This window comes from Halichoerus grypus, chromosome 13 (assembly GCF_964656455.1).
Source record: "Halichoerus grypus chromosome 13, mHalGry1.hap1.1, whole genome shotgun sequence".
NCBI lineage: Eukaryota > Metazoa > Chordata > Mammalia > Carnivora > Phocidae > Halichoerus > Halichoerus grypus.
The window spans coordinates 71819723-71847613 of record NC_135724.1 but is presented as its reverse complement, the minus strand read 5'-3'; the positions used below and the strand labels follow the sequence as shown (position 1 = coordinate 71847613).

The window sequence follows — 27891 nt, the reverse complement described above, 5'->3', positions numbered from 1 at the left end:
ATTTTGCTACACTAGATTAACATTTCTAGTCCAGGGGCGCCTGGGTGGCTCAGTCATTAAGCGTCTGCCTTCGGCTCAGGTCATGGTCCCAGGGTCCTGGGATCGAGCCCTGCATCAGGCTCCCAGCTCCACGGAAGGCCTGCTTCTCCCTCTCCCACTCCCCCTGCTTGTGTTCCCTCTCTCGCTGTGTCTCTCTCTGTCAAATAAATAAATAAAATCTTTTAAAAAAAATTTCTAGTCCAGTTTTTTTGTTTGTTTTTTATAGTCCAGGTTTTTTATCTTTAGTTCATTTCTTCTGTTTTGAGCATACTTAAGAACAAACAAGTTTTTTGACATTTTTACAACTTTCTCAGAAGGCGGCTATGGAAGGAAAGTGAATTATTTTTTTGGCAAAGTAGTATTTTGCTTTATACTTAAAAAAAAATGACTGCCTATATGACCATATTGACAATCTCAGGTGAGCCAGTTGTGTGCTGATGTTCAAGAATAATTTTCTGGGGTGCCTGGGTGGCTCAGTCAGTTAAGCAACTGGCTCTTGATTTCAGGTCAGGTCACGACCTCAGGGTTGTGAGATCGAGCCCCACATCAGGCTTCACGCTGAGTGAGGAGCCTGCTTAAGATTCTCTCTCTCCCTCTCCCTGCCCCACATGCCACTCTCTCTCTCTCAAAAAAAAAAAAAATAATAATAATTTTCTGTTTTGGGAAGTCAGCATATACACTCTGACCCAGCCCAGTGGCATTTACAGAGAACACAGATGTATGCCGTTCCTCCCTTGGCCCTGCCCTTGTTCATCTACCTGAAATGTTTCCTTTCTACCACCTCCATTTCTATCTTCCCAGGCTCCTCTCTTTCAGAGCCCTTTTCTGACCCAAACCAGATGTGGGTGCTTCTTCCTCTGAACCCCACAAGGTTTCTTTCTGTGTTTTTTTTTTTTTTTTAAGATTTTATTTATCCGAGAGAGAGAGAGATCACAAGCAGGGGGGAGGGGTAGAGGGAGAAGCAGACTCCTTGCTGAGCAGGGAGCCTGATGCGGTACTCAATCCCAGGACCCTGGGATCATGACCTGAGCCGAAGGCAGATGCTTAACCGATTGAGCCACCCAGATGCCCCCAACAAGATTTCTTGTTTATATCTCTTCTGACACCTCCTTCACTGGGCCTTGTATTACTGAGGTTTGGGTATTCACAAACCTTCACCTCTCCTCTCTACTCTTCCTAGGAGGAAAAAAAACTGTATCCTGCCTTTGTATCCCCACTGCCTAGCACAGTCCCTGGCACATAATACATACTGAATGAACTTAAATGACCCAGAATGTATTATATGGGTCAAGGAATCACCCACTTGGGAAAAAAAAAAAAAGCAAACTTTGATTTAGTGAAGACTTTTTTGTACTTTTATTGTTTGCATCTAAGAAACAAAATGTTTGTAGATAAGAATTATTTTCATCATGCCCTAAATAGCACATTCTCCAGAAACCCCCTTCTAAAAGCAAAACATTTATCACTTACTAATGATATGAATAACTATCCTTCATCGAGGGCTTCCTACTCTCAACTGCTACAGTATCCTGGGAATTTTGATCTGTTTAGAAGCTTGGCTTAAAAACGTGGTAACATGGATTTTTCATGTGTCACCCTGTTACTTCTCATTCCGTGAATGAGAACGAGGTGTTTAGCTCTTAATTACTGTGGTGTCTGTAATAAGGTGTAAGTGCTCATTTAGGAGGAAAAAAGCCATTTAAATACCTCTTCTGCTTCTTAACATTTTTTCCCCTCTTTGTTTTTATTCCCATTAGTTTAATAAATATGTTTCAAGAGCATTGTGTAGCTGCCTCCATGTTGGTGCTGGAGATATATACTGCTTCTCTCTCATGAGGTCATGGGTTAGTGGGGAATCAGACAAAAAAAGCAGCAGAGTGATTGCGCTCTGATGGAGTGAGAACCTGTGAGAACCTAGAGAAGGACCAAGGATGTTTCTCAAGGACTAAAGGTCTCAGAAGACTGTAAGTTTGAGGGTGAGTTAGCCAGGCATGGGTGGTGGAAGAAGAAAAGGGTGGGCGAATAGGATACTGAGCAGAAAAAACAAGTGCCAGAGAACACCTGCACAGTCAAAGAAGTGCAATTATTTCAGAATGGTTGGAGTGTCCTGGCAAGAGATGAAGGTTTTTTGTCTGTCTTCCGTTTCATTAAAAAAAAAAAAATTTTTTTTTTTTTTAAAGAAGTACAGTGCCGTATGGCAAAACAGGTTCTCTGTTGCAGTTAGTACAAAGCAGACCTGGGCTAGCTATGGCTGTTAGGAGCTGAGCTTCAAGGCCTGGCCTTGGCCTCCTAACCTAGATACTTCTTAAGTGCAGAGACAGTGTCTGATTCACTCTGCTGTGTACCCAGCCCTGGTACAGTGCCAGGTAGCAGTCAGAGCGCAGTAAATATTCTGACTGGGGATGAATAAAACGGTCACCCAGAGAACCCTGGGGGAGATATTACCCTTTGGCACAGCTCAGGGCCCCCGGGGTGGGTCCTGGGGTGTCCTTGAGCAATGAAGTTTTTAACTGCAGGCCTCCTGTAACAGATTTGCTAAGGAGAATCTACTCATGGAGCAGTGATGCCCCTGATACTGTCAGCCAATTAATTCCTTAAGTACTTCGAGTTAGGAAGGGCCTGCTGATTTGATTTTATCTGTCTTTTAAGATTGATCTATCATCATATCCCATTCCAGCTAGACTTCCTCTCCTCTTCTTCCTCTTCCATTACTGATGCTACAGCATCTAATTACCTCATCACCCCTTAATTTATTTATGAAAAGGCTGAGGTTAAAGAAAAGAATGAAACTCCTGGGTCCTTTGGGGACCTTCTGTAAAAGCTTTCTTTTCCCCATTCCCTCCCTTATGCCTGATACAACCTCCTTTTCTGTTTCTGGCAAGTTGGAATTGCTCTTACTTACAAATTTAAATAAATAATCTTCCCTCCCAGGGCTGAGTGGAGGCCAGCCGTGTGGGTTAAGCCTAGCCTGCGGACTCCCGGTGGATCAATTAATCTATCAACAAGAATTCATTGATCCCACAGGAAGCAGCTTTCAAAACCAGCACATAGCTCCTGGATGTCCTGGCTTCCTCTTCACAAGACACTTGGGGGAAGAGGAGTCTTTTGAAATTTTTAATTTTATTATTACACACGTAATACATGGATAACATTCATCTTTTTAAAAAATTCAAAAGACACAGATACGTAGAGTAACAAGTGAAAAGTCTTTCTCCCTCTTTCCTTGCATCCCACTAAGAGCTTGAGGCTGTATGCTTTTATTCAGACCTTTAAACAATGCACTTTCATACAAGTACACCTATATAAACAACTCATTTAAAAGTAAAATAAATGGGATCACAACATAGGTGCAGTTTATTCTTTTTTAAACAGTATGTCCTGGACATTATTCCAGTCAGACCACACAGATCGACGTTTTAATGGTTGCAATAGTATTTCACAGCATAGAGGTACCATTATTTATCCATTTCCCTACTGATGGGCCTTAACATAGCTTCAAATTTTTCAGTATTACAAGCTATGTTGCAAGCACTGATTCTCTGGCAATTATTCAATCAATCACCCATTTACTGCAGGCTCACCACGTGCTACGCACTGTACTCGGGGTTGGGGATAAACAAAACAGACACCTAAATATAGTTTTGAGTGATTGAAAGGGGGCATTTTTTTTTTTTTCAAGTGGGCCAGATAGGCCTTTCGAAGATTAGTCTCTATTCAATCCACGAGGCCGAGGAGTCCGCCGGGGTCTCTCCCTGGCTGTGAAAAGGGGACCTCAGGGCCCGTCGCTGCTGGCGAGGAAGAGGAGTAGATGGCTTGAGTGCGCTTTTCGCTCACGCCCTGGGTCGGAGGGCTGCGGGCCTAGGCGGCAGTAACGAGAAAATACTCCTCCCGCACCACGCGCCCGACGTCGGGCGCGGAACAGTGCGTGGGCGCAGGTCCGGCGAGGCGGGGCCGAGCGGCGCGCGACCCTCCGCGCGCTCGGGGAGGCACAGACCCGGGCGGCCTCTCTGGCCCCCACTCCCGCGGGCTCTATGACACCGCGCTGGCTCGCGGGACGGGGCGGGGTTGGTTGAGGGGGAGGAGACCACTCCAAACTGTACATCTCGCGGAGAGCCTCGAGCGGAACTCTCTCGCGAGAAGTAGGAAGTACCGCGCTTGCGCGTTGCAGTAGCGCCTGGTGGCCTTGGCAGGTACCCCCGCGGTTGTGTGAGGGGAAGTAGTCTGTGCGGAGGCTACTACGCTCTCCCCCCAACGCCCCGTGACTCGCCACCATGAGCAGCACCTTAGCCAAGATTGCGGAGATCGAAGCCGAGGTAATAGGCACAGCTGGCGCTTCACTCTCCCTCGGAGTGTTCCTTTTTAGGTAGCGTTGCTCTTGCCTATACTCCCTTTAGCCGCGTCAGGACCGGCCCAGCGTTCTCCGACTCCCCTCATCCGGGCCCCGAGTCCCCCGACTCCGCTTAGTTCCGGCCCGGGTCCCCCGACTCCCCTCTTCCCGGTCCTGCGTTCCCCGACTCCCCTCAGCCTCTGCTGGAGCCCCTCGACTCCCCTCAGCCGGGGCCCGCGTTCCACACCCCTGCTCCTTGGTCGGTATCCCGTTCCGTGTCCGGCTCCTGTCCGAACATCGATCCTCTCAGTCTTCCTTTTCTGTGAGCAACACAGTCCTCTCCGCCCGGCTGCTCCAGCCCTGATCCGCTCACGCACTTCAGTATCTTTCATCATCTCCCAAAACCCATCCTCCTCTCCCCAATCTCTACTTTGAAGACCGCGTTTCCCAGAGTATTGCTCCCAGGAATGGATGTGGGATAACATCTGCAGTAGCTATTGATTCCACCTGAATTACTGTGTGATTCTATTGTCTGAAGTGCTCAGAGCTCTTTAAAATCCGGAAAGTGGTGACCTTATTTCAGATGGTGCATACCAGGTTCAAGCAGTAGAAAAGGACTCCGCAGTTGAGTTTTAGTCTGATCTGTGGGTGCCAATTGCAGTGACCTTGGTCATGTCTCTTCTCTTTGGGCCTCAGTTGTTTGCTCTGTAATGAGGGGAATGGGCTGGGTAATAAAGAGAATGACTTTTCACTCTTTTTTAAGTCTGACTAAAATGGACATATTGACATCAGGTAGGATCTAGAAGAAAATCATTCCCAGTTGGGGGAGCGTTCATTCTGGATATTTTACCTTGTAGGAACTGCTTCTGATTTATGGCTGTGATTCCTCTCTTACAGATGGCTCGGACTCAAAAGAACAAGGCCACAGCACACCACTTAGGGCTGCTTAAGGCTCGCCTTGCTAAGCTTCGTAGAGAGCTCATTACCCCAAAAGGTGGTGGTGGTGGTGGGCCAGGAGAAGGTTTGTGTTTTTCTTCAATATTGGGTTTTTTTTTTTTTGGTGTAATTTCTGTCGAAATAATATAGGTATATGGTTTAAAAGTAATTTTAAAATTTCTATGATAGTAGGTTTGTATTTTCTAATCCTTAATTCATGAGTTGTGTTTATTCTGCTGGTTTCAAAGGCAAATGAATGTTGTCTAAGTGATAAACTAGAGTTTTATGTATATCCTGTATTTTTTTAAGTTTATTTTTTAAAATAATCTCTACACCCAACGTGTGTCCCGAACTCAAGATCTTGAGATCAAGAGTTGCATCCTCTTCCAACTGAGCCAGCCAGGCACCCCTGTGTATATCCTAATATTGATTCAAAATAGGTTTTCATTGGCTTACAGGAATATGTAAATACATACATCAACAAGGTAAAAAATAAGTAAGGAAATTGATGCAAAGGGGAGTGAAGGTATGAAGGATAATTTGAACCCAAGAGAGATAAGGTTAGGACCAAAAATAATGTCATAAAGTCTATACTTCCTAGAGGAGGGCCACGAATTTGGCTTTGAAGTTGTTTGCAGCCATAAAAAAAAAAGAAAGAAAGAAATCCAGTCAGTCACATAGTTTCTAAAGTTTGTAAGACAAAAAAGAAACCCATTTTTATTTTATTTTATTTTTTAAAAACTTACTTTTTTACTTTAAATTTGTTTTTAATTCTAGTAACATTAACAAACTTATATTAGTTTCAGGTGTACGATATAGTGATTCAACAATACTTACTCAGTGCTCATCACACTACATGGGCTCTTAATCCCCTTCACCTTTTTCACCCATCCCCCCACCTTCCTTCTAGTGGCCATCTGTTCTCTATGTTTAAGAGTCTCATTTTTTGTTTCTCTCTTTTTGCTTTTGTTTCTTATATTCCACATATGAAGAAACCCATTTTTAAAAGATTTTATTTATTTGAGAGAAAGAGAGCACACACACACAGACACAAACACACAAATGGGGGCGGGGGGAGGGGGCAAGGATAAGCAGACTGTCCTGAGCGCAGAGCTCAGTGTTGGGCTTGATCTCTTAACCCTGAGATCATGACCTGAACCAAAATCAAGAGTTGGCTGGCAGCTTAACTGAGCCACCCAGGCGCCCCACCCATTTTTAGATCAATTATTATATAATCTTTGAGTGTTGAATACTATGGGTACCAGAAAGGTGTATAATAGTGTAAGTGGTAGAGGAATAAAGTTTCTAAATAAATATTCCATTAAACAATGTTAGGGGCACCTGGGTGGTTTAGTCAGTTAAGCATCTGCCTTCGGCTCCCTGCTTGGCGTGGAGTCTGCTTCTCCCTCTCCTCCTCCCCCCTGGTTGTGCTCTCTCTCTGTCTCAAATAAATAGATAAAATCTAAAAATAAATAAACAATGTTAATTGCTATTTTGTTTGCTTAAGTTCTGGAGAGAAAGTTGGAGAAGTTGGAGAAATATGTCCTAGATAGATAGGCTACCAGAATGTGAAAGGAATTTCATGAATCTCAACACTTTAAGAGATAACTTTCCTCTTCTTTTTGATATTTATTGATGTTTTAGGTTTTGATGTGGCCAAGACAGGTGATGCTCGAATTGGGTTTGTGGGTTTTCCATCAGTGGGGAAGTCAACACTGCTTAGTAACCTGGCAGGGGTATATTCTGAGGTGGCAGCCTATGAGTTCACTACTCTGACCACTGTGCCTGGTGTCATCAGATACAAAGGTGCCAAGATCCAGGTGAGTCAGGCCGGTAGGCCACAGATGGGAAGAAATCCATTCTTTCATTCATTTAAGAAGCTCTCTGTATGTTAGACCTGATCTTTGATCTACTAGGCCCTTCCTGTTTAGCAAGGAAGATAGAACGGTACATAACACAGTGGGATAGTGTTTGTGAAAACACAGAGAAAGAAGGGATTACTTTTTCACCTGAGAATATTGGGGGAAGGTCTGGTAAGACTAAAAAAGCTTCATGTAGAAAATGACAGTGCAGGTGGGTCTTGAAATTCAGGTAGAATTTCATCAGCCAGAGAAGGTGAAGGGCAATTTCAGGCAGCCATAATGGTAAATAGCTTGCTGTGGTGCAAGCTGAGGCGTGGGGCAGGAGTGGTAGAAACTGAATCTGGAAAAGTAGGTTGGGGCTGAATTATGAATGGCCTTGTGTGCCTGCTAAGGAAGTTGATTTTTATCTTATATGTAGCTAGGAACCATCAGAAACTTTCTAATAAAGAAATAACGTAAGATCCTTTTTATTTTTTATTTTTGTATTCTTTGGTGAGATCCTTTTTAGAAGATAATTCTTGTCTGTGAGGCCTAATGAAGTTGGTGTCCTGAGAAGTTTTTCTTAGATAGGTGATGGATTTAGGGCTACCAAATGAAGAGTCCCTTTGGGTATGAAAGAAGGTGTATGTAAATGTAAGCTTTAATGGGTCATATTCTTATTGGCTGCACAGCTAAGAAGGCAAGATTCTGAATTCTATGACATTTGAATCTAGGCTGGAGGTTCCCAGGCTTTCTTGGCTCACAGCACCCTTAGTGTCTCAGTAGTTATTTCCTGACACCTTTTCTTGTCCCAGGAACTTTTTTTTATCGCGCCCCAGGCCAAAAGAAATACGTAATGGTTCCGTTTGTTAGGTCCAAACAACTTAAGTATTTATGTCCTTACCGCCACAGTTATTTATTTACCAGTGGGATGTGTGCACTGTTGGGTACCACATAACTTCTCAAACTTTGGAATCAGATTGGATACAACCACATTTGTTTCCTTTTCTACATTGATTTTTGTGTGGTGCTTTTTTATTATAGCAACTGATGAAAAAGTCTAACTTCTCAAAGTTTTGGATATGACGTAATTGAAAGCAATGTAGTAGGATGTAATGTTGAAATTGAGAGCTCTGTGGAGCTAGTAGTTCCTTTATTGTCTGACATATATCAAGAATTGTTGTTTCTCTTGAAAACTTAGAATAGCCCATGGTACCCTTAAGTTCTGTGTGGTGCCCCAGAGTACCTTGGCTCGTTTTTTGGAAATTGTTGGTAAAAGCATTTGTTTTCCCTCCTGAGCTACACAGTGAGTTGTGATGTGCATTTGTGCTTCTTTATTAATCTGAAGTAGGAAGGGACCAGTGTCCTGGTGGTATTTTCAATGGCTTTTTTCCCTGCCCATGCAGAGACTGTGTTGGGACATGGACCTTTCAGGGATTCCATGTCCAAATGTATGTAACAAGAATGAGGATGCTTGAGCATATCTGGACCACTGCTTGATGCCATCTGGTTTTAGAGTCTTGGTGATAATCACAGTTTTGGCAGCTCAGAGAATAACTTCTTCCCTGATGAGATGTTCTTGACACCTCTTTCAGAGCTTTTGAATATATCAGAATAAAGAACTATTTAACCCTCTCTTTCCTTGTCTTTCCTACAAAGCATTCATTTGTGTCTCCTGACCTGTTAGGTTTTTTTCCCCCCTTTCTTGCATGATGTTTTCTTTTCTGCCTGTGCACTCTCCTTCCCCCCCGCCCCCTGACTTTCTCTAGAAACCAAGTTAAGATGTACATAACAGGATGAAAATGACTAACCTTGAATGTTTTTTATTTATTTTTATTTTATTATTATTTTTTAAAGATTTTATTTATTTATTTGACAGAGACACAGCGAGAGAGGGAACACAAGCAGGGGGAGTGGGAGAGGGAGAAGCAGGCTTCCCGCTGAGCAGAGAGCCCGATGTGGGGCTCGATGTGGGGCTCGATGTGGGGCTCTATCCCAGGACCCCGGGACCATGACCTGAGCTGAAGGCAGACGCTTAATGACTGAGCTAGGCGCCCCCCCTTGAATGTTTTTTAAATTGCTGTTTTGTGGCAGAGTACTCATTATCTGTGACATGGAGGGAGAGGTATACAGAATTAGAACCATTTAATAAGAATTATAAGGAGGGAGATTTCTGGTTTTTTGTTAGGAAGGATGATGTTTTTAACAGTAAAGGTGCCTGAAAATGGAATGGTACCTCTTGAGGTAATAAATTACTGTGTCTGGAGGTGTTTTAAGTAGTGACTAGAACCACCACTTATCACATAGGCAGAGATTAGCCTGCAGAATGGATGTTCAGTTTTAAAAATTATGGGGCTTATTTTAACTTTCTAGGGTCCCTGGGATTCCTGTTGTCCTATATAAATAATTGACTTGCACATTTAACTGCTTTAACCTCTAAAGGCATTTGGGTTTGTGTTAGTTTAACGTTGAATTCTTAAAATCCTACAGTTTCATGATTTAAAAAAATATATATGTTCTTTTCTTATCTCTTGGTTGTAATATGAAATTCAGATATGTAAAGCATAGGTTATTTTATTGAATGAAATTTAGTTGCTATGTCTACAGCCATAACACCTTGATATTGTCTGAAATTTAGTTGCCACATTTAAATAGTTTGATGTAACCTTAAAAATATTTCCCTGTCAAGAAAAGTTAAATTTAGGTTTTTTTACTTTTGTAGGGGCTTCAATAAATTTCCTTGTTTTCAGTTGAGATAGTTAGAAAGCCTGTGCTCTTTTCTCTTAGTGTAATATTCTCTCTTTCAGACAGTCTTTTAAAGCCATATTCTAGGTTTAAGAGTTTTAGATTATCCAGATGGATTTTCCTTTTTGAGTTCTTGAGAACATTAGCTAGGCTCAATATACATTAAAGCCTTTTGCTGATGTAATATATGTGTGTGTGTATATATATATATTTTTAGCATAAGTAATATATTTTTTAGCAGACTTGGATTTACTAAGTGTTAGAAATAGATTGTAGAATCTTCGGGAGAGTTGAAGAAGTAGACTCTAGACTTAATTTCTAGGAACAACTGATGGATGAACTTTTTGTTTTTTCAAACGTGTTTATTGAGGTATAATTCACATACAATAAACTGCAGAAAAGTATACAGTTTGCTAAGTTTTGACATAGTTATATGCTGGTGAAAACATTACCACAATCAAGATCATGAACGCAGCATCCCCAAAAGTTTCTGCATGCCCCTTCCCTCCTGGTCCCCTTCATCTCCAAGCAATTACTTATCTACATTTTATCAGTACAGATTAGTTTATATTTTGAGTTTTATATAAATAAGACCATGTGTAAATATAAATGTACTTTCTTTTGGGTGGCTTCTTTCATTCAACATAATTATTTTGAGGTTCTCTTGTATCATTCATGTTGCTGCCCCTTATGTGAACATCCTACATAATCACAGAATTATCAGGAATAGATTAACATTGATGCAGTAGTCCCTAGACTACAGATCTTATTCAAATATTACCAATTTTCCCACCAGCATCCTTTTCCAAGATTTTATTGGAGATCATCCTGTGTTGCGTTTAGTTATTCTTCCTTATTCTCCTGCCATCTGTAATAGTTTCTCAGTCCTGTCCTTTAAGACCTTGACACTTAATGAGTATTGATTAGTTATTTTGTAGAATGTCCCTTAGTTTGGGTTTGTCAGGTGTTTTCTCATAATTAGATTGAGGTATTAAGTATTTTGTCTAGAATACAATGAAATGATGGTGTGTCCTTCTCAGTGCATCTTACAGGATTCATGATGTTATATGTCTTAATTGGTGATGTTGACGTCCCATCAGTTTGGTGGTATCTGCAGGATTTCTCTACTGTAAAGCTATTATCTTTCTTTTTTAAAAAATTATTATCTTTTTTTTGTAGTTAAATATCTTGGAAGAGGTATTTTGAGAAGATACAAATCCTCTCTCTCAAACTTGCCCACTCATTTTAGCATCCATCTGGATCCTCTCTGCAGCAGTTATTACTCTGCTTCTTGCCTAATGCCGAATCTTTATTTTTCTCTTTCTTACTACATGTTATTAATTAGAATTCTGCTAATTGGAAGAGCTGTTCCTTCTCTCATTTATTCAGTAATATGTATCAATGTGGGCTTGTGGATATTTATTTTATTTTATGGGTTATAATCCAGTACTACCATTATTTTGTTACTCGTTTTGTTCCAGCTTTGATAATTAGGAACTCCTTCAGGTTGGCTCCTGTGTACTTTCCATAAGCCCCCATCTTTTTATGAATACTTTCTTTTTTGGCATGACATGATGTTCCATGCTAATCTTAGATTTTTCCCTGCTCCAGGCCTGAAATCAACCACTTCTGAAGGAGCTCTAGTTTCTTTTATTGGAAAATGGTGTTTAGAAATCAAGATCTGGTGTGCTCATTATTTCCCATGTAGCCTTGTAAATCAGTATAACTAATGTTTCCAAGTCAGGTCTGATGTATTCAACATAAATTATAAAAGGGTAGCTCAGTTGGGTGTGTTGTATTAGTCTTAGAGGATGTAACATTTATTTAGTGAAGAATAGGGAGGAACTTTGAGTAGGCTCTTGAAAGGAAAAGTTGAACTGTCTAAGCACCTCCTGAATTAGTTTCTTCATTTTGGTTTATTTAGTTATTTTTAAAATTTATTCATTGTAAGTAATCTACATCCATTGTGGGGCTCATCAAGACTCAGAGATCAAGAGTCTTCCAACTGAGCTAGCCAGGTGCCCCCATTGTGGTTTATTTAATGTAAAGTATATTTTTATAATGTCAGATAGGCTTATAGCAAAGACTGGTTTTAAATGATGTTTTGATAAGCTGCCACTCTGGTTCTGGTCCGTTCATGTGGATAATTCAATATTGGCCATACAGAGGACCCTTGATATTTTCAGATTTTATATATGCTCTTAACTGTTTTCAGTGGACTCTTTAAGGTATAACTAATAGTTTGTAATTTTGCTGAGATGTGCATTTGATTTGTGTGCAAAAGTTGGTTTTTATGTTCTCATTGTTATGTACATACACTATGAATTCTGTGAAGTTTTTCCCTTTACTGCATTTTCTGGGCAATTAAGCAGTCATTTTCAATTAGGGACACACATCAGAGTCACCCGTGGAATCTTTTGAAGTATATAGATCAATATCTGAACCCTCCTTTGCCCTTCTAAATTAGAATTTGTAAGGATGGGGCTTGGATATCTGCATTTTTGATGGTTTTACAGGTGATTATTATGTGCTCGCCTAATTAAGAATGACTGGAGAAATTTTTGTGAATTGGGGAATTTGGAGGATTTGCAAAGCTCTCAGTATGTATCACGTGAATATCAAGATTCAACTATTATCTACAGTAAGGAATTGATGTGGAGGCTCAACCTTCTGAAAAGAAGGAGTATTAGAAGATAATATGTATGTTCTAATATTATATATAAAAATATATATGTATTATATATATATTATTTACTTATTTACTTTAGAGAGGTGGTGGGGAGCAGAGGGAGAGAAACAATCTTAAGTAGGCTCCATGCGTGGGGTTTGATCTCACAACCCTGAGATCATGACCTGAGCCAAAATCAAGCATCAGACACTTAACCGACTGAGCCACCCAGGCGCCCCTAGAAGATATTAATGTAGAATAATGGATTTGGCCCTCAAAATGTGAGCCATAATCTTATTTGATTTATTAGGATTGTGATTTTGGGCAAATCACTTAACCTCTGTGAACCTCAGCTAATATCCTTATCTCAGGGCTGTTAGGCATTTTAAACTAGGTAAAGTATATTAAAAAAAAAACTTGCATTTTAAAAAGTATATAAAAAACTGACATTTAAATGCATAGTAAGGGGCGCCTGGGTGGCTCAGTTGTTAAGCGTCTGCCTTCAGCTTGGGTCATGATCCCAGGGTCCTGAGATTGAGCCCTGCATTGGGCTCCCTGCTCAGCGGGAAGCCTGCTTCTCCCTCTCCCACTCCCCCTGCTTGTGTTCCTTTTCTCCCTGTGTCTCTGTCTGTCAAATAAATAAATAAAATCTTAAAAAAAAACATAGTAAAAGTTATGTACACTCAACTTATAAGGAAGGTTGGATTTGGATCTTTTATACTTTGGATACTTGAAAAATAAATCATTCTGTTTGATCGGTTCAGATTTATGACTTCTTTTTCCCTTCTCGCCTTTACCCTATCCTTAATCTTGCAGCTCCTGGATCTTCCAGGTATCATTGAGGGTGCCAAGGATGGGAAAGGTAGAGGCCGTCAAGTCATTGCAGGTGAGTGGTCCAGGGCCACCATCCTGGGATATCATCCCTTTATTGGGCACTATTCCTTTAGTTGGGGACTGTTGGACTTAAGAGATTTTAACACAGTGAAGGGCGTAGTTTTATCTGACTTTTTTTTTTTTTTTTTTTTAAAGATTTTATTTATTCATTTGAGACACAGAGATACAGAGAGAGAGAGAAAGCATGAGCAGGGAGAGAGGCAGAGGGAGAGGGAGAAGCAGGCTCCTTGCTGAGCCAGGAGCCCGATGTGGGGCTCGATCCCAGGACCCTGGGATCATGACCTGAGCTGAAGGCAGATGCTTAACCATCTGAGCCACCCAGGCAGCCCTTATCTGACTTCTTACTGGAGTAGAATGTCAGAACTTGAAGGGACCTCAGAGAGTAACAGTCCAGATCTCCATTTGAGGAGAAACACTAAGGACGGGAGAAGTGAAGTGCTTCAGTCCATTGTTGCACTGGTTGTGGCCTATTCAGAACTAGAACTTGGGTTTCCTGACTCCCACCCATGCCTTTCCTTCTTTTCTTCTTTTACTTGAAGTAAAATATTATAAAAGGCTCATCATAAATTGCAACAATCTGCTTCCCCACCTTTCCTCACCTCCACTGTCATTCCCCATTGGCAACTGTTATCAACTCTTCAACTGTTTCTTCTGTTACTTACCTTCATATTTTCAAATATTATGCTTATATTGCTATTTCACGATTAATTAATTTTAGATACCATCTATTGATTTCATGTTATGGTGGAGAATTAGCTCTCTTACACTCTACACCTTTATTCCCATTCTTTTTTTTTTTATTTTATTTTTAAGTAATCTCTACACCCAACATGGGGCTCCAACTTATAACCCCTAGATCAAGAGTCACATGCTCCACTGACTGAGCCAGCTAGGTGCTGCCCTCTCCTTTCTTTAAAATAAATTATATCACAGTTTTTAGTTAACTTATCAGTCATAGTTTACATTATTATGTAACGAATATGTAACTTTTGTTCAATGCTAATTCTTTTCTCTTGAAGTCTTTTTGAAATTTGTTTTTCATGGAGTTAATGTTTCTTTTTTTGTTTTGTTTTATTTACTTTTCTGTGTTTGCTAATTTTCAGATGTTCTAACAGATCAAATGCCTATCAGTCAGTATTCTTCTGTATAGTTAAATATAGCTCCAAATACAGTCTTAGTGATTTCGTTCTTTCCCCACAACCCTGACAGTACCCTCGTGTACCCTGTCTTCTTGCTTTAATCTGGATTGGTTGCTTTCTAGATCAGCACTGTCCAGTAGAGGAAGTGGTCTGAATTTGTGCTCTCCAGTATTGTAGCCCCTAGGCGTGTGTGGTTATTGAGTGCTTTAAATGAGCCTAGTGTAATTGAGGAACTGAATTTCAAATTTTATTTCATTTTAATTAGTTTAAATAGCCCCAGGTGGCTAGTGGAGTCTGTATTGGACAGTGCAGCTATAGACTTTTTGCATGGCTATCAGCCTGAGACTTTCTTCTGTGTTTTTGTGTGGGATCCCCTGTTTCCTGGAGTCAGTGTCTTTTTTGGGGTCACTTTCATGTTTTGCTGAAGCACAGTCTTTAGTAAACTTCCCGAAAAAGGATGAATGATAGGTAAATTGTTTTTTCATGTCTGAAAGTATTTTTAGTCTACTCTTATATTGAATTATTAATTTAGCTATTTATAGAATTATGTATTAGGAGTTACTCATGGATGAATATCAGAAACATTATGCTAAATTAAGAGAGCCAGGCACACAAGACCATATAACTCCATTTATATGAAATTTTTAAAAATGCAAACCTATGGTGACAGAAAGCAGATCAGTGGTTGGATGGGAATCAAGGGGAAGATTGATTTCAGAGGTGATGGAAATGTTCTCTCTCTTGCTTGCCTGTGGTGGTTACACAGGTATATACATTTGTCATTAAACCATATGCTTAACATGGACAGAATTTGTTTTTTGTAAATTACACTGATAATATATATGTAATACATATGTAATATATACGTGTGTATATGTATAATTACGCTGATAATAAAGTTGACTAAAAATATGCCAAGTAGACATAAGACTAGTCTTACGGTTTTAGAATCTTACTGTTTTAAATCTTTCTAAACTTTTTCTGGGATTTAGGTTATTCCTTGGTTCTTATCTTTATTCTGACTTGTTTTTCTGCTAGTGTATCTAGAAGTTAACACATCTAGATGTACCAGTGGAAAACCAGGCACACATTGCAAATTGACTTCTGGCATAGAATTTGGTAACCTTAAGAACTTCATGTGTGTCTGTGTATTTATAAAAAAAATCCTTTCTCTTAATGGAACTCCATTGCCCCCCACCCCAGCTTTTGAGTATTTGGCTTAGTTAAGTCTTTAGTGAGTTTTGCTTGGATATAAATTATTTTTTTCCATTCTTCAGTGGCCCGAACATGTAACTTGATCCTGATTGTTCTGGATGTCCTGAAACCCTTGGGACACAAAAAGATAATTGAAAATGAGCTGGAAGGCTTTGGCATTCGCTTGAACAGCAAACCCCCCAACATTGGCTTTAAGAAGAAGGATAAAGGAGGCATTAATCTCACGGCCACTGTAAGTGAAGGTGATATGAGGCAGGCTGCTGAAGGGACTGGGGTCGAGAGTGGATTGAGGCACAGGGATGTTGACCTTTGGAAATTACCTGGCTTCTGCCAGCATTACAGAGGTAACACAATGACCTTGTAATGACTTTCAGAGTAGGACAAGAATCAATCTCAGACTTAACTTCATTTCTTCTTTTGGGTTATTTATTTGATGTGGTATGGGAGTATAGACCAGTTTTGTTTTTTTTTTTTAAGATTTTTATTTATTTGACAGAGACACAGCGAGAGAAGGAACACAAGCTGGGGGAGTGGGAGAAGGAGAAGCAGGCCTCCTACAGAGCAGGGAGCCTGACACGGGGCTCGATCCCAGGATCATGACCTGAGCCGAAGGCAGATGCTTAACGACTGAGCCACCCAGGCGCCCCGAGTATAGACCAGTTTTAATGCTTACATGAAGTAGATGGCTGCTAATATCTTGTGTTTTCATTCATTCAGCACAGATATATAGAGCGCCTACCATGAGCAAGGCATTGTTTTAGGCTCTTATTGGGCAGGGGGGTAAGTTGGAAGAGAGAGCAAAATAGGCAAAAATCTCTTTCCTTACATTCTATGTGTAAACGTAGTAAACAAAATTAATGAGTTAATACAGTATATTAGACGATGATAAATCTAAGGACAAAAATAAACTGAGAAAAGGGATGGGAAGTGTTGGTGGGAGAGTTGATTAGAGAAGTCTTCACTGAGGTGACGTGAAGGAGTGAACAAAAGGGATATCCTGGGGAAGAGCATTCCATATAGAGGGAATATCCAAGTGCAAAGCCCTGAGGTAGAGCATGCCTTTGCATATTTGAGGAAAGCAGAGTGAGCAAGTAGGAGGGTGGTAAGAGATGAAGTCATAGCATATGTACTTTTACTTTGCAGGAGTTGGATAACTATTGGTTGGGTTCCAACCAATAAATCTAAGGACAAAAATAAACTGAGAAAAGGGATGGGAAGTGTTGGTGGGAGAGTTGATTAGAGAAGTCTTCACTGAGGTGACGTGAAGGAGTGAACAAAAGGGATATCCTGGGGAAGAGCATTCCATATAGAGGGAATATCCAAGTGCAAAGCCCTGAGGTAGAGCATGCCTTTGCATATTTGAGGAACAGCAGAGTGAGCAAGTAGGAGGGTGGTAAGAGATGAAGTCATAGCATATGTACTTTTACTTTGCAGGAGTTGGATAACTATTGGTTGGGTTCCCGTCTATGGAGTGAACATGATTTGATTTAGGTTTTGGTGGAATCAGTCTAGCTATTTGTTGAGAATAGATTGGATTGGGTTAAGAATATAAGAAATGGGGGCGCCTGGGTGGCTCAGATGGTTAAGTGTCTGCCTTCGGCTCAGGTCATGATCTCAGGGTCCTGGGATCGAGTCCCGCATTGGGCTCCCTGCTCCTTGGGAGCCTGCTTCTCCCTCTGCCTCTCTCTCTCTGTCTCTGTCTCTCATGAATAAATAAATAAAATCTTAAAAAAAAAAACAGAATGTAAGAAATGGAAGCAAAGAAGCCATTTAAGAGGTTATTGCAATAATCCAGTCACAAAGTGATGTTTCTCAGGCCAGAGTTGTAACAGTGGTGGAGATGAGAAGTGGTTGATTATCAAAAGATTTTGAAAGTAGCTGGTAGGAATTACACCTAGATTGGATGTGGTTTGTGAGAGAGATGACTATAAGGTTTTTTCCTGAGCTAGAACAATAGACTCTCAATACTAAAATGTTAAGACTTTGAATAGAATAGGATTGGAGGGGAGGGGAAGATTAGGATATTCAGTTTGAGATGCTAGACACCCAAGTATTACCATCAAATAGACATGAGGAATTATCTAGGCTGGAGATGTAAATTTGGTGGATAGCAACTCTAGAGCCATGAACTTAGCTGAGATAACTAGGAAATGAGTATAAATAGAAAAGAGGTTCAAGGATTGAGCCTTATAGCCCCCCTCCAGTGATTATAGGTTGGGAGATGGGAAGAATCAGCAAATAAGACTTTTTTAGACAGAAGAAGGAGGAAAACTGGGAGAGTTTGGAATCTTGGAAGCCAAGTAAAGAAACTTTCAGGTTGGAGGAGTGATCAACTCTGTCCAGTTCTGCTTGCTTCTAAGTAATAGAATTGAGGACTGAGAATTTCCTACAACATTTAACATTCTAGAGGTCCAGATGATATGACTAACACAGAGTTAAGCTGTCCTGCCCAGAAGATCTTTCTCATTATCCTGTCATAATGTTTGAATTTGAACATTTAGTATTTGTTTGCTAAGGCTGCCATAATAAAGTATCATAGATTGGGTCGCTTAAACAACAGAAGTTTATTTTGTCTTAATTCTGGAGGCACTAGATATCTGAGATCAGGGTTGGTTTCTTCTGAGGCCTCTACTTGGGTTTGTAGATGGCTGTCTTCTCCCTGTGTCTTCACATGGTCTTCCCTCTGTGTGTCTGTTTCCTAGTCTCCCTTTCTTCTAATGATGTCAGTCACATTGAATTAGGGTTCATCCATATGACCTCATTTTAACGTAGTTACTTACCTCTTTCAAGACCCTATCTTTAACCATAACAGTCACATTCTGAGATACTGGGGTTAGGAGTATAAACATATGAATTTGGGTGGGAGTGATTCAGTCCACAGCACCTTCATCTGAGTTTGGAAAGATTATTATTATTATTATTATTATTTAGGATTTATTTATTTATTAGAGAGAGCATGGGGGGGGAGGGTGAGAGGGAGAAGCAGACTCCCCACTGAGCAGGGAGCCCGATGCGGGACTCGATCCCGAGACTCCGGGAACATGACCTGAGCCGAGGGCAGTCACTTAACCAACTGAGCCACCCAGGCACCCAGATTATTAGTTTTTAAGTATTTTCTAATAAAAGTCAATTCTTCTCATCCAGAATAACAGATTTTAGAAATGAATTTGTACCTTAGGATTATCCAGGTATAACGATAGATACTTTTGGGAGATTTTTTTTGCTCTGTGACCAATTATTGTCTTCTGTGCACATTCAGTGCCCTCAGAGTGAGCTGGATGCTGAAACTGTGAAGAGCATTCTGGCTGAATACAAAATTCACAATGCTGATGTGACACTGCGTAGTGATGCCACAGCGGATGACCTCATCGACGTGGTAGAAGGAAACAGGTATGACTAAGTGTACAGTCTGGTGCCCGAGTTTGAATTTGAAGCCTTATAGTGGAAACAGTATTGGATTATGAATCTGGAAGACATAGATTCTAACTGGCTGTGCTACTATCTCAAATAGTAGTGGGCCTTGGTTTTGTTAGCGGTAAATTGAAGGGTTGGTTTTGATTTCTAACATTCTTCTTTGCTCTGAAATTTGATTATGTTAGTCAAATTCAACTAGGCCATTTCCTAAGCTGTGTCATATGATGGTGGAAGAAAGTAGTTCCCAATCTGCTCTCTCAGAATTAATCCATCTGAGAAATCCTATAGGCTATCATATCATATATCATATATCATATAGCTGGGCTGTATCTGTTCTCTCCAAGTGTAACCTGAAGGTTTGTAGCTGAAGCCCTATTCCATGAAAATTTATATTATTAGTATTTTAAATTATATATATATTAGTATTTTAAATTAAATAATAAAAGTAAAATAAAAAATAAAAATAAATTTAAAAAATAATAATAAAAAAATAATAATTTAAGCCACTGTTAAAATTTTTCCTGGCATTTGAGCATAATGTTGTTTAGTTGCTTTCCTGTTCATTTGTTCCTATTTTATTGGATGGATTTATTTGATTCTCATTTGAAAACAAAGGCCATTTCTTTGAGTTAGACACTGTATAAGTGAGCAGTTAAAGCCTGAAAAGTTGTGGCTTGCTATAAATAGTAACCTTAGCTGCCATATTGATATGGACATTAGGATTGTGATATTGTTAGATGTTATGTTTTTTATTTTAAAAATTATCATGAAATACATTATTAAAAATATATTTACATTTACAGTTTGTAAAACAACTTTGTGGGAAAATTGACTCTGAGACTTGCCCAAGGTATTTAGATTTAGGAAGTGACAGAGCTGGGAGTAGATTGAGTCTGTGTGATTCCAAAGCTTTTGTTCCTTATGATGCCTCTCAATTAGCTGCATGGCTGAGACTAGGGCCTGAGTTTTGTTACTTCTCAACTCATAGTTCAGTTTTTGGATATTCTGCTTTATTTTGGTAGGAAGCCTTTTGGAGGCGGGGTTGAGGGGTTGATCTGCCTCTTATGTTTTGCAGTCTCTGATTTGGGGTCCTGGGCCAGGGGATGCTGATAATCACACTGACATTCTTGTCAACAGCTCCAGACTAATGTCCTGTTTTTCTTTTACTTCTATAGAGTTTATATCCCTTGTATCTATGTGTTGAATAAGATTGATCAGATCTCCATTGAGGAATTGGATATCATCTATAAGGTGCCTCACTGTGTACCCATCTCTGCCCATCACCGCTGGAATTTTGATGACCTCTTGGAAAAGATCTGGGACTATCTGAAACTAGTGAGGATGTAAGTCTTAGTGGAAAGGGTCATATTGCTGTAGGAATTAAACCAGACTATCCTAAAATGATACCGTCTGGAGCTTAGTGCATAATTTATCTCTTTTTGGAGATATAAATAAATTAATTTCTGTCATCTGCTAGGCCATATTGAGGACACTTTCTTCCTTAATTGGAGGTTATCTGTGTCTGATCTTTTCAGGAGTGATGGAGGGTTGATTTGCATTCAGTCCATGAAACATTCCAAGAAGTAGGCAACCTCTGCTCCCTCTCTGTTCTAGTTACACCAAACCCAAAGGCCAGTTGCCAGATTATACATCCCCAGTGGTGCTGCCTTACTCTAGGACTACGGTGGAGGATTTCTGCATGAAGATTCACAAAAATCTTATCAAAGAATTTAAATAGTAAGTATCATGGGCATGTAGTGCCTTCTTTTCCCTGTGAGCTCCTGATTCCACTAACTAGCAATTCTTAGGCTACCATTAAAGAAAATGGCATCAGGGGGGCTGCTAAAAAGTTTGCTTGGTTAGAACTCTGCAGTATCTTCCTAAAACCATGCCAAGTTGGAGCAGGAAGTGCTCTAAAAGCCTTGTCAGGTCGGTGGGCTGACAGTACACAGGGCTCTGATTTTCTCTTGTTAATTGGTCTTCCTCTTGGCAAACACGAATGTTAATTCTTCTTGCCAGCATCATACTGGCCTCCAGTGGGTACTGAGACCCCCTCTAAACCTTAAGCATGGGTAAATGCCCCTAAATCTCCTTCATATACTTTCATTGCTGGTACAGGCTGAAAATTTCTGACATCTTATTTTGAGCTAATTGAGCTAATTTTATTTATCTTATTTTATTTTTCTAAAGATTTATTTATTTGTGAGCGAGAGCGTGCATGCACACATGAGTGGGGTCAGGGGCAGAGAGAGAATCTCAAGCAGACTCCTTACTGAGTGCGGAGCCTGACACAGGGCTTGATCCCACGACCCTGAGACCATGACCTGAGCCGAAACCAAGAGTCGGATGCTCAACCAACTGAGCCACCCAGGCACCCCTGAGCTAATTTTAGACTTACAGAAAAGTTGAAAAAATAGTGCAAAGAGTTTCCTTATATCCCTTACCATTATTCTAACATTATCAGCTCCCATAACTGTAGTATAGTTATCAAGAACAATTTTTTGTCCATCGGTTGATGGATAGAGAAGATGTGGTGTATATACATACAATAGGATATTACTCAGCCATAAAAAAGAATGAAATCTTGTCATTTGCAATGACATGGGTGGAGCTAGAGAGTATAATGTTAAGTGAAATAAGTCAGAGAAAGACAAATACCATATGATCTCATTCATATGTGGAATTTAAGAAACAAACGAGCAAAGGGGGGAAAAAGAAAATAAGAAACAGACTCTTAACTATAGAGAACAAACTGATGGTTACCAGAGGGGAGATAGTTGGGGGGATGGGTGAAATAGGTGATGGGGATGAAGGAGTATAGTGCACTTGTGATGAGCACTGGATGATATATGTTGAATCATTATATTGTACACCTGAAACTAATATAACACTGTTAACTGGAATTAAGATAAAAACTTAAAAAGTTTCTGATCCTAAGAATACTGAAAGAGTAAAGACCTTTATTAAACTTCGCATTCCTTTTATCCAAAATAACTGTATTCCACGTGCAGGTGCTAATTTCCACTATCCTCAGACCTTTACATTTTGGCATATACTTGAATCAGTGAAGGAGAATCTTGTGAAGTTAGATTATTTTCCTTTTTCAAACTTCATAGATTTCTATATAGGTCTTGCCTTACATGGTGGCAGAACACTGTTCTCAGCCTCTAGAACTGTAAGTTAATGAGGGAATTAAATGAGAAGGGAGAAAAATATTTTGGAGAAAAGACATCAAACAAATAGAATTTTATTTGGTCACTATTTTCCTTTTTTTTTTAATTATGGAACAAATAGCATTTTAACCATCTTAATAGAAAAAAATTCAGCTTTAGACCTACTAATTGTAACATTTGTCCTTGTTGCATTCTGTTTGTGTCCTTGAATACATGCACATGTCCTTTAATCATTTACTATGTGTTTTCTGTTACAAGACTCACATCATTTTTATTAACCACATTTTTCCTATTTATTGTTACTTTACGTAGTTTTCTTGTCTTCACACACAGACCTTTCCCTTTTAATTTCTTTAATCTAGGATTAATGATAATATGGCCTTTGATATGTTTTGCTGCATTGCTCTCTACAAGGGCTGGACCTGTTTACATTGCCATCAACAAAATGGGAGGCACTGATGTTACTGCAAGCATTGAATAGGATTGCTAAAAACTAGTTTTCTGGCGCCTGGGTGGCTCAGTCGGTAAAGTGTGTGTCTTTGGCTTGGGTCATGATCCCAGGGTCCTGGGATTAAGTCCCGCGTCGGGCTCCCTGCTCAGTGGGGAGTCTGCTCTCTCTCTCCCCTCCCCCTGCTCATGTTCTCTCTCTCGCTTGCTTTCTCTCAAATAAATAAATAATCTTTGTAATAATAATAAAAAAAAAAAAGGGGGCGCCTGGGTGGCTCAGTCGTTAAGTGTCTGCCTTCAGCTCAGGTCATGATCCCAGGGTCCTGGGATCAAGCCCCGCATCTGGGTTTCCTGCTCCGCGGAAAGCCTGCTTCTCCCTCTCCTCCTCATGCTTGTGTTCCCTCTCTCGCTGTGTCTGTCTCTGTCAAATAAATAAAATCTTTAAAAAAATAAAAAGCAGCACTTAAGTGTAAGAAAAAAATGCAAACAGTACCAAAATGGTGGGGAGCCCTATGTGGGGCTCTGTCCCACGACCCTGAGATCACGACCTGAGCTGAAACCAAGAGTCGGCACTTAACTGACTGTGCCACCCAGGTGCCCCGGAACATAGGTTTTTATTTTTATTTTTTTTTTAAAGATTTTATTTATCTATTTGATAGAGTGCACAAGCAGGGGGAATGGCAGGCAGAGGCAGAGGGAGAAGCAGGCTCCCTGCAGAGCAGGGGGAGCCTGATGTAGAACTCAATCCCAGGGCCCTGGGATCATGACCTGAGCTGTAGGCAGTCGCTTAATCAACTGAGCCATCCAGGCACCTGGAACATAGGTTTTTAAAGATGTTTTGTTGCAAAGGCAATATTAATAACAATGTGGCTGTCATTTTCTATCCCTTGGTACATAGTTCTTAGCCTTTGTGAGGCAGGTCTCAGTGTCTTGTTCACCAATTTCCATCACTAGCACAACATATTTTTAGTATTGGAGGCCTATAGATAAAAAAAATAGCTGGCTCAGTCTGCTTCTCCCTCCCCCTGCTCTTGTGCACTCGCTCACTTTCTCCCTCTCAAATAAAATCCTAAAAAAAAAAAAAAAATTACCTTCGTAAATTCCAAAAAAATCAGGAGAACATACCAGTTATGGTGTCTTGGGAGGGAGAGAGAATTTTCCTTGCATGGCTAAGGAGGGAGGCCCTATATTTATTAGTACGCACTGGTGGTTTTAGTAGACCCAATAAAAACTGGTATTCTGTAACAATCTATAACTGACATTGTAAGAACCAATTTCTAATCTGAATTATTTCAGAGTATTTTTCTATATCAAACCCATGCTTTCTCCTTTTAATTTTAAACTAGTCTTGTCACATTTCTCGTTTGTTTTTTCTCTTTGACCTTCCTAAGTTGGCTCTGGAACAAGAGGAACCACACAACTTTAGAAGTCTTTGCCACTTTGTATGTGAAGGCTCCATTGTGCCATACTGCTGGGGAAGCTAATGCCTGTGGGCTTTGAATGTGGTCCTTGACTGGGGAGGGGCGATGTTGCAAGCCTATGGTTCTTAAGAGCTGGAATGCTAAATCTAAGCAGAAAGATGGCACCCTGGTAGCTAAGGTAGAAGTGAGATGATTATTTACACTGACTATTTTTTTTTCCCTTCCATACAGCGCTCTGGTCTGGGGTCTGTCTGTGAAACACAATCCTCAAAAAGTGGGTAAAGATCATACATTGGAGGACGAGGATGTCATTCAGATTGTGAAGAAATGAAACCTTCCCCTCTACCCATGTGCTGGGCCAACCATAGCAGCTTTTCCCATGACCAAGCACCCTACCCCAAACCCCTTCGAGCTTTGGCAGCCAGTGGATCAGGATTCAGGGGAGGGAGATGAAGGCATCCAAGCTAGAACTTTGTCTTAACTTGGTGTCACCTTGTAAATTCAACTGCATAAAGGACCTGGTAGGCCATCCAGCTATGTGCAGTTCATGTGTCATTGTCAGAATTTGTTTTGGGTTGGACTGAATGAGGATGGGTATATGTACAGTGAGACATCTGCAGAAGGGGTACTTGGGAGCTTGGTCTTAAGTGTGAAATGGATAAAAATGTGACTGCAACATCTTATTTGATGTTTAGTCATGGGAAACACTTCCAACTGGATGTGGCCTTCACTCCTCTCAAGTGGTCTTTCGCAGATGATACTGGAATGAGGAAGGACGTGATGTAAGTTAACTGATTATTTCCTGCAAGGCTGGTCCATATGGGAGATAGTGTCGTGTGGCAGTTGAGTAAAGTACTCTAACCAGACACATCAAGAGTTTGAATTGCATGGCCACTTCTAATGAGCTGTGAAATCCTGCATAAATTACACAACCTCTATAACTGTTTTCTCATGTAACATGGAGATGGTAATAGCACTTACCTTCTGGAGTGGAGACTGTTAGTATTGGGGGGGTGGTAGTTGTAAAATACTTAGCACAGTATCTGGCGTAGAAGTACTTAGTGAATGTTGGCTGTTATCACTGGGCCCTTTCATTTACCTGAGCAGAGCAGGTTTGTGTGTACACATGTATATGTATGGAGGTGGGATGTTAGAAGGAAAGGTGGGGTCAAGACTACTTAAGAGGGTACTGAGGACATAATTAGAGGTCTTGGGCTGGGAATACAGGAATATAAAGGGAATCACCCTGATACTGGGAAATTGATTGGCAATAATCTTTGTGCGGTAGACTGGTTTAGTGGGAATAATGGCAGAGGGAGGCTGTGGTCAGGTAGGTACACAGAAGTCTAAACTTGGTAATTGATTAACTTCCTCTTTGGTGAAAAAGAAGTAAAAGATTATATCAGTATGGATTACAGGGATGATAGAGAAGGGTAGTCCCTGAGAAAATCAGGAGTGGAAACAGATTTGCAGGAAGACAGAGTTTGATTTTAGCTGAAGTGAGCTAGAGCTTCTAGCAGGTTGTCAGGGATGGGGATGTGGGATTATCCACATAGGACTCAGCCTTTTCCAGTATTTGTTATTCATGCTACCTTAGTAATAGTCGTTTTTTTGACCGTCTTCCTGGAGCTTGGGCTTAGCACTGTCTCCAGCCCAGGAGAAAGCCTGGTATCCCAGTTGCTTTGTAGGCTGTAGGCCTTGATATCACTGGTGCATTCATGATAGGCCAAAATCTAGAGCCTACCCCAGCTCTTTAGAGAAACATTGGCTTTCTGAGCTATGGGATTTCCAGCACGGTTTGCTTTCCAACCAGAGCAAATATTGGGTGTTTCAGGGAAATCCTCATGCTTAAATTCACATCATTGAGCAAGAATTTAGCACTGCCAGGATGTTGGGTAGAAGAGGTTGCTGAAATCCAGTTCATCAAAAACCTCAGGATGTGCTTTGAACAGGCCTTAGCTTCCATCATTCAGCATCCTCTTCCCCTATCAGTGGCCCCCTGATGTTGAGGAGAGCATTACTGTACCATTTTCCTTTCTTTCCCTTTTGGGCTCAGACTTGAGAGTTCTGGGAGAGGAATACTGTCTGGGGTAGGGCTGCTAAGGAGGGGCATTCTCCTATAGTAAAGGCTTTCTCTTCATGGACTCCAAGACTACCGTGGTTTGGCTGTCACAGCATGACTCAAATTTCCTGTATGGTTACATATTCCATTTCTTTCCTGACCTTTTTTAAGTTTGTTTATTTAAGCAATCTCTACACCCAGTGTGGGCCTCCAACTCATGACCCTGAGATTGAGAGCTGCATGTTCTACCAACTGAGCCAGCCATGTGCCCCTTTCCTGATTTTTTTAGCACAGCTTAACAGACTCACTGTTCTGTGCCATTAGTTAGTTAGAATGCTTTTAACTGTGTTTAACAGCAAACATTTTAACAACCTGCTGAAGTGGAAGGAAACTTGATCTCTCCTGTAAGTTGTAACAGAGCTCAGATGGGCTCATGGCAGCTGTAATACCATTGAAGATCCAAATTTTTTCATCAGGCAACTCTGTCCACTGCAGTTTGTTGGCTTTGCTGAGCAGCTGGCTCCCCTCACAGAATGTCTGCTGTAGTCCCAGGCCTCACATCCAGCATCCAGAGGATAATAATGAGGACTGATTCTTATCTTTTTGGGAAGCTATTTGCCAGAAACTGCCCAATTTGTCCTTGTGTCTTATGGCCTAAATGGGTCACAAGCCTATTCTTGAACCAGCTGTTGGTAAAGAGAATAGAATTATTGAAGAAGAGTTTACTTCTGTAAATTATTTTCATTCCTGGATTTTGTTTGTGTTCATCTCATTCATTTACAAAGAAGGGCCAGTGGACCTGGCTACTCTTCTTAGTAGAGCCTGGTTTAAAGATACTCAGTGGCTATCTCCTGAAAGAAGGGTTGGCTGTACTAGCCAATTTTTCCCCCACTTCTCATTGGTTACACTGACTTCCCAAGTACTGGCTGCTCAGCTGCTTCCTTTGGGAGGCACTATTCTTTCCTCCTACCTGGCCATCCTCCTTAAAGGTAGGTCTTCCATGAGGTTCTTTGTGGCATTCCTCTTTTACTTTGAGGCTGCCTTCCACATCCTTTTTTTTTTTTTTTTTGGACACACAATGTTACATTAGTTTCAGGTATACAACAGTGATCTAACAAGTCTACATGTTATGCTCACAAGTGTAGCTCTCACCATACAGTACCATTGCCTGTATTCCCTGTGCTGCATCTTTTATTCCCATGATTCTCTTGACCTTTGTGTTGCACATCCTTCTAGTCCTGATTGCTTCTAAACTCCTCTCATGCCTGCTAGACTTCCCAGAGTTGTTCCATGTGTGACCCCTCCTGTAGCAGAGACCTCACTCCTCCTGCCCTGACCCTTTTACTAGGCTCTTAGCTCCTGGAAGACTGCATTAGCTTCCTCTCCCCTACACCAAAATAGTTTTAAAATCTCTCTACCTTTGGCTGTGCTAGTATTAGCAACTTCGCCTTGCTTCCTTCTGGCTCTGTCTGACCAGCCACTGGCAAATGGTTCTGCCCATTGCTTGGTGCCTATATCGTTCATTTCGGTCCTATCCGCTTCTAGCCTGAAAATTGGCAGCTCCAGCCCA

At 40.7% G+C, this 27891-nt stretch overlaps 1 protein-coding gene across 2 annotated transcripts; it reads left to right on the top strand.

The window, feature by feature from the left end:
- Positions 1 to 4185: 4185 nt before the first annotated feature.
- On the top strand, positions 4186 to 24807 carry DRG1 (developmentally regulated GTP binding protein 1). Of its 2 annotated transcripts, none has more exons than XM_036074602.2 (9): positions 4186 to 4352; positions 5264 to 5387; positions 6947 to 7122; positions 13373 to 13442; positions 15867 to 16036; positions 19064 to 19194; positions 20394 to 20561; positions 20833 to 20955; positions 24491 to 24807. In XM_036074602.2, exons 1-9 carry the CDS (start codon positions 4311 to 4313, stop codon positions 24588 to 24590), a joined length of 1104 nt encoding a protein of 367 aa, XP_035930495.1. In that variant the 5' UTR covers positions 4186 to 4310; the 3' UTR covers positions 24591 to 24807. The 2 variants fall into 2 exon arrangements, with proteins under 2 accessions (XP_035930495.1, XP_035930496.1); XM_036074603.2 differs by having other exon boundaries at positions 4195 to 4402.
- Positions 24808 to 27891: the final 3084 nt, after the last annotated feature.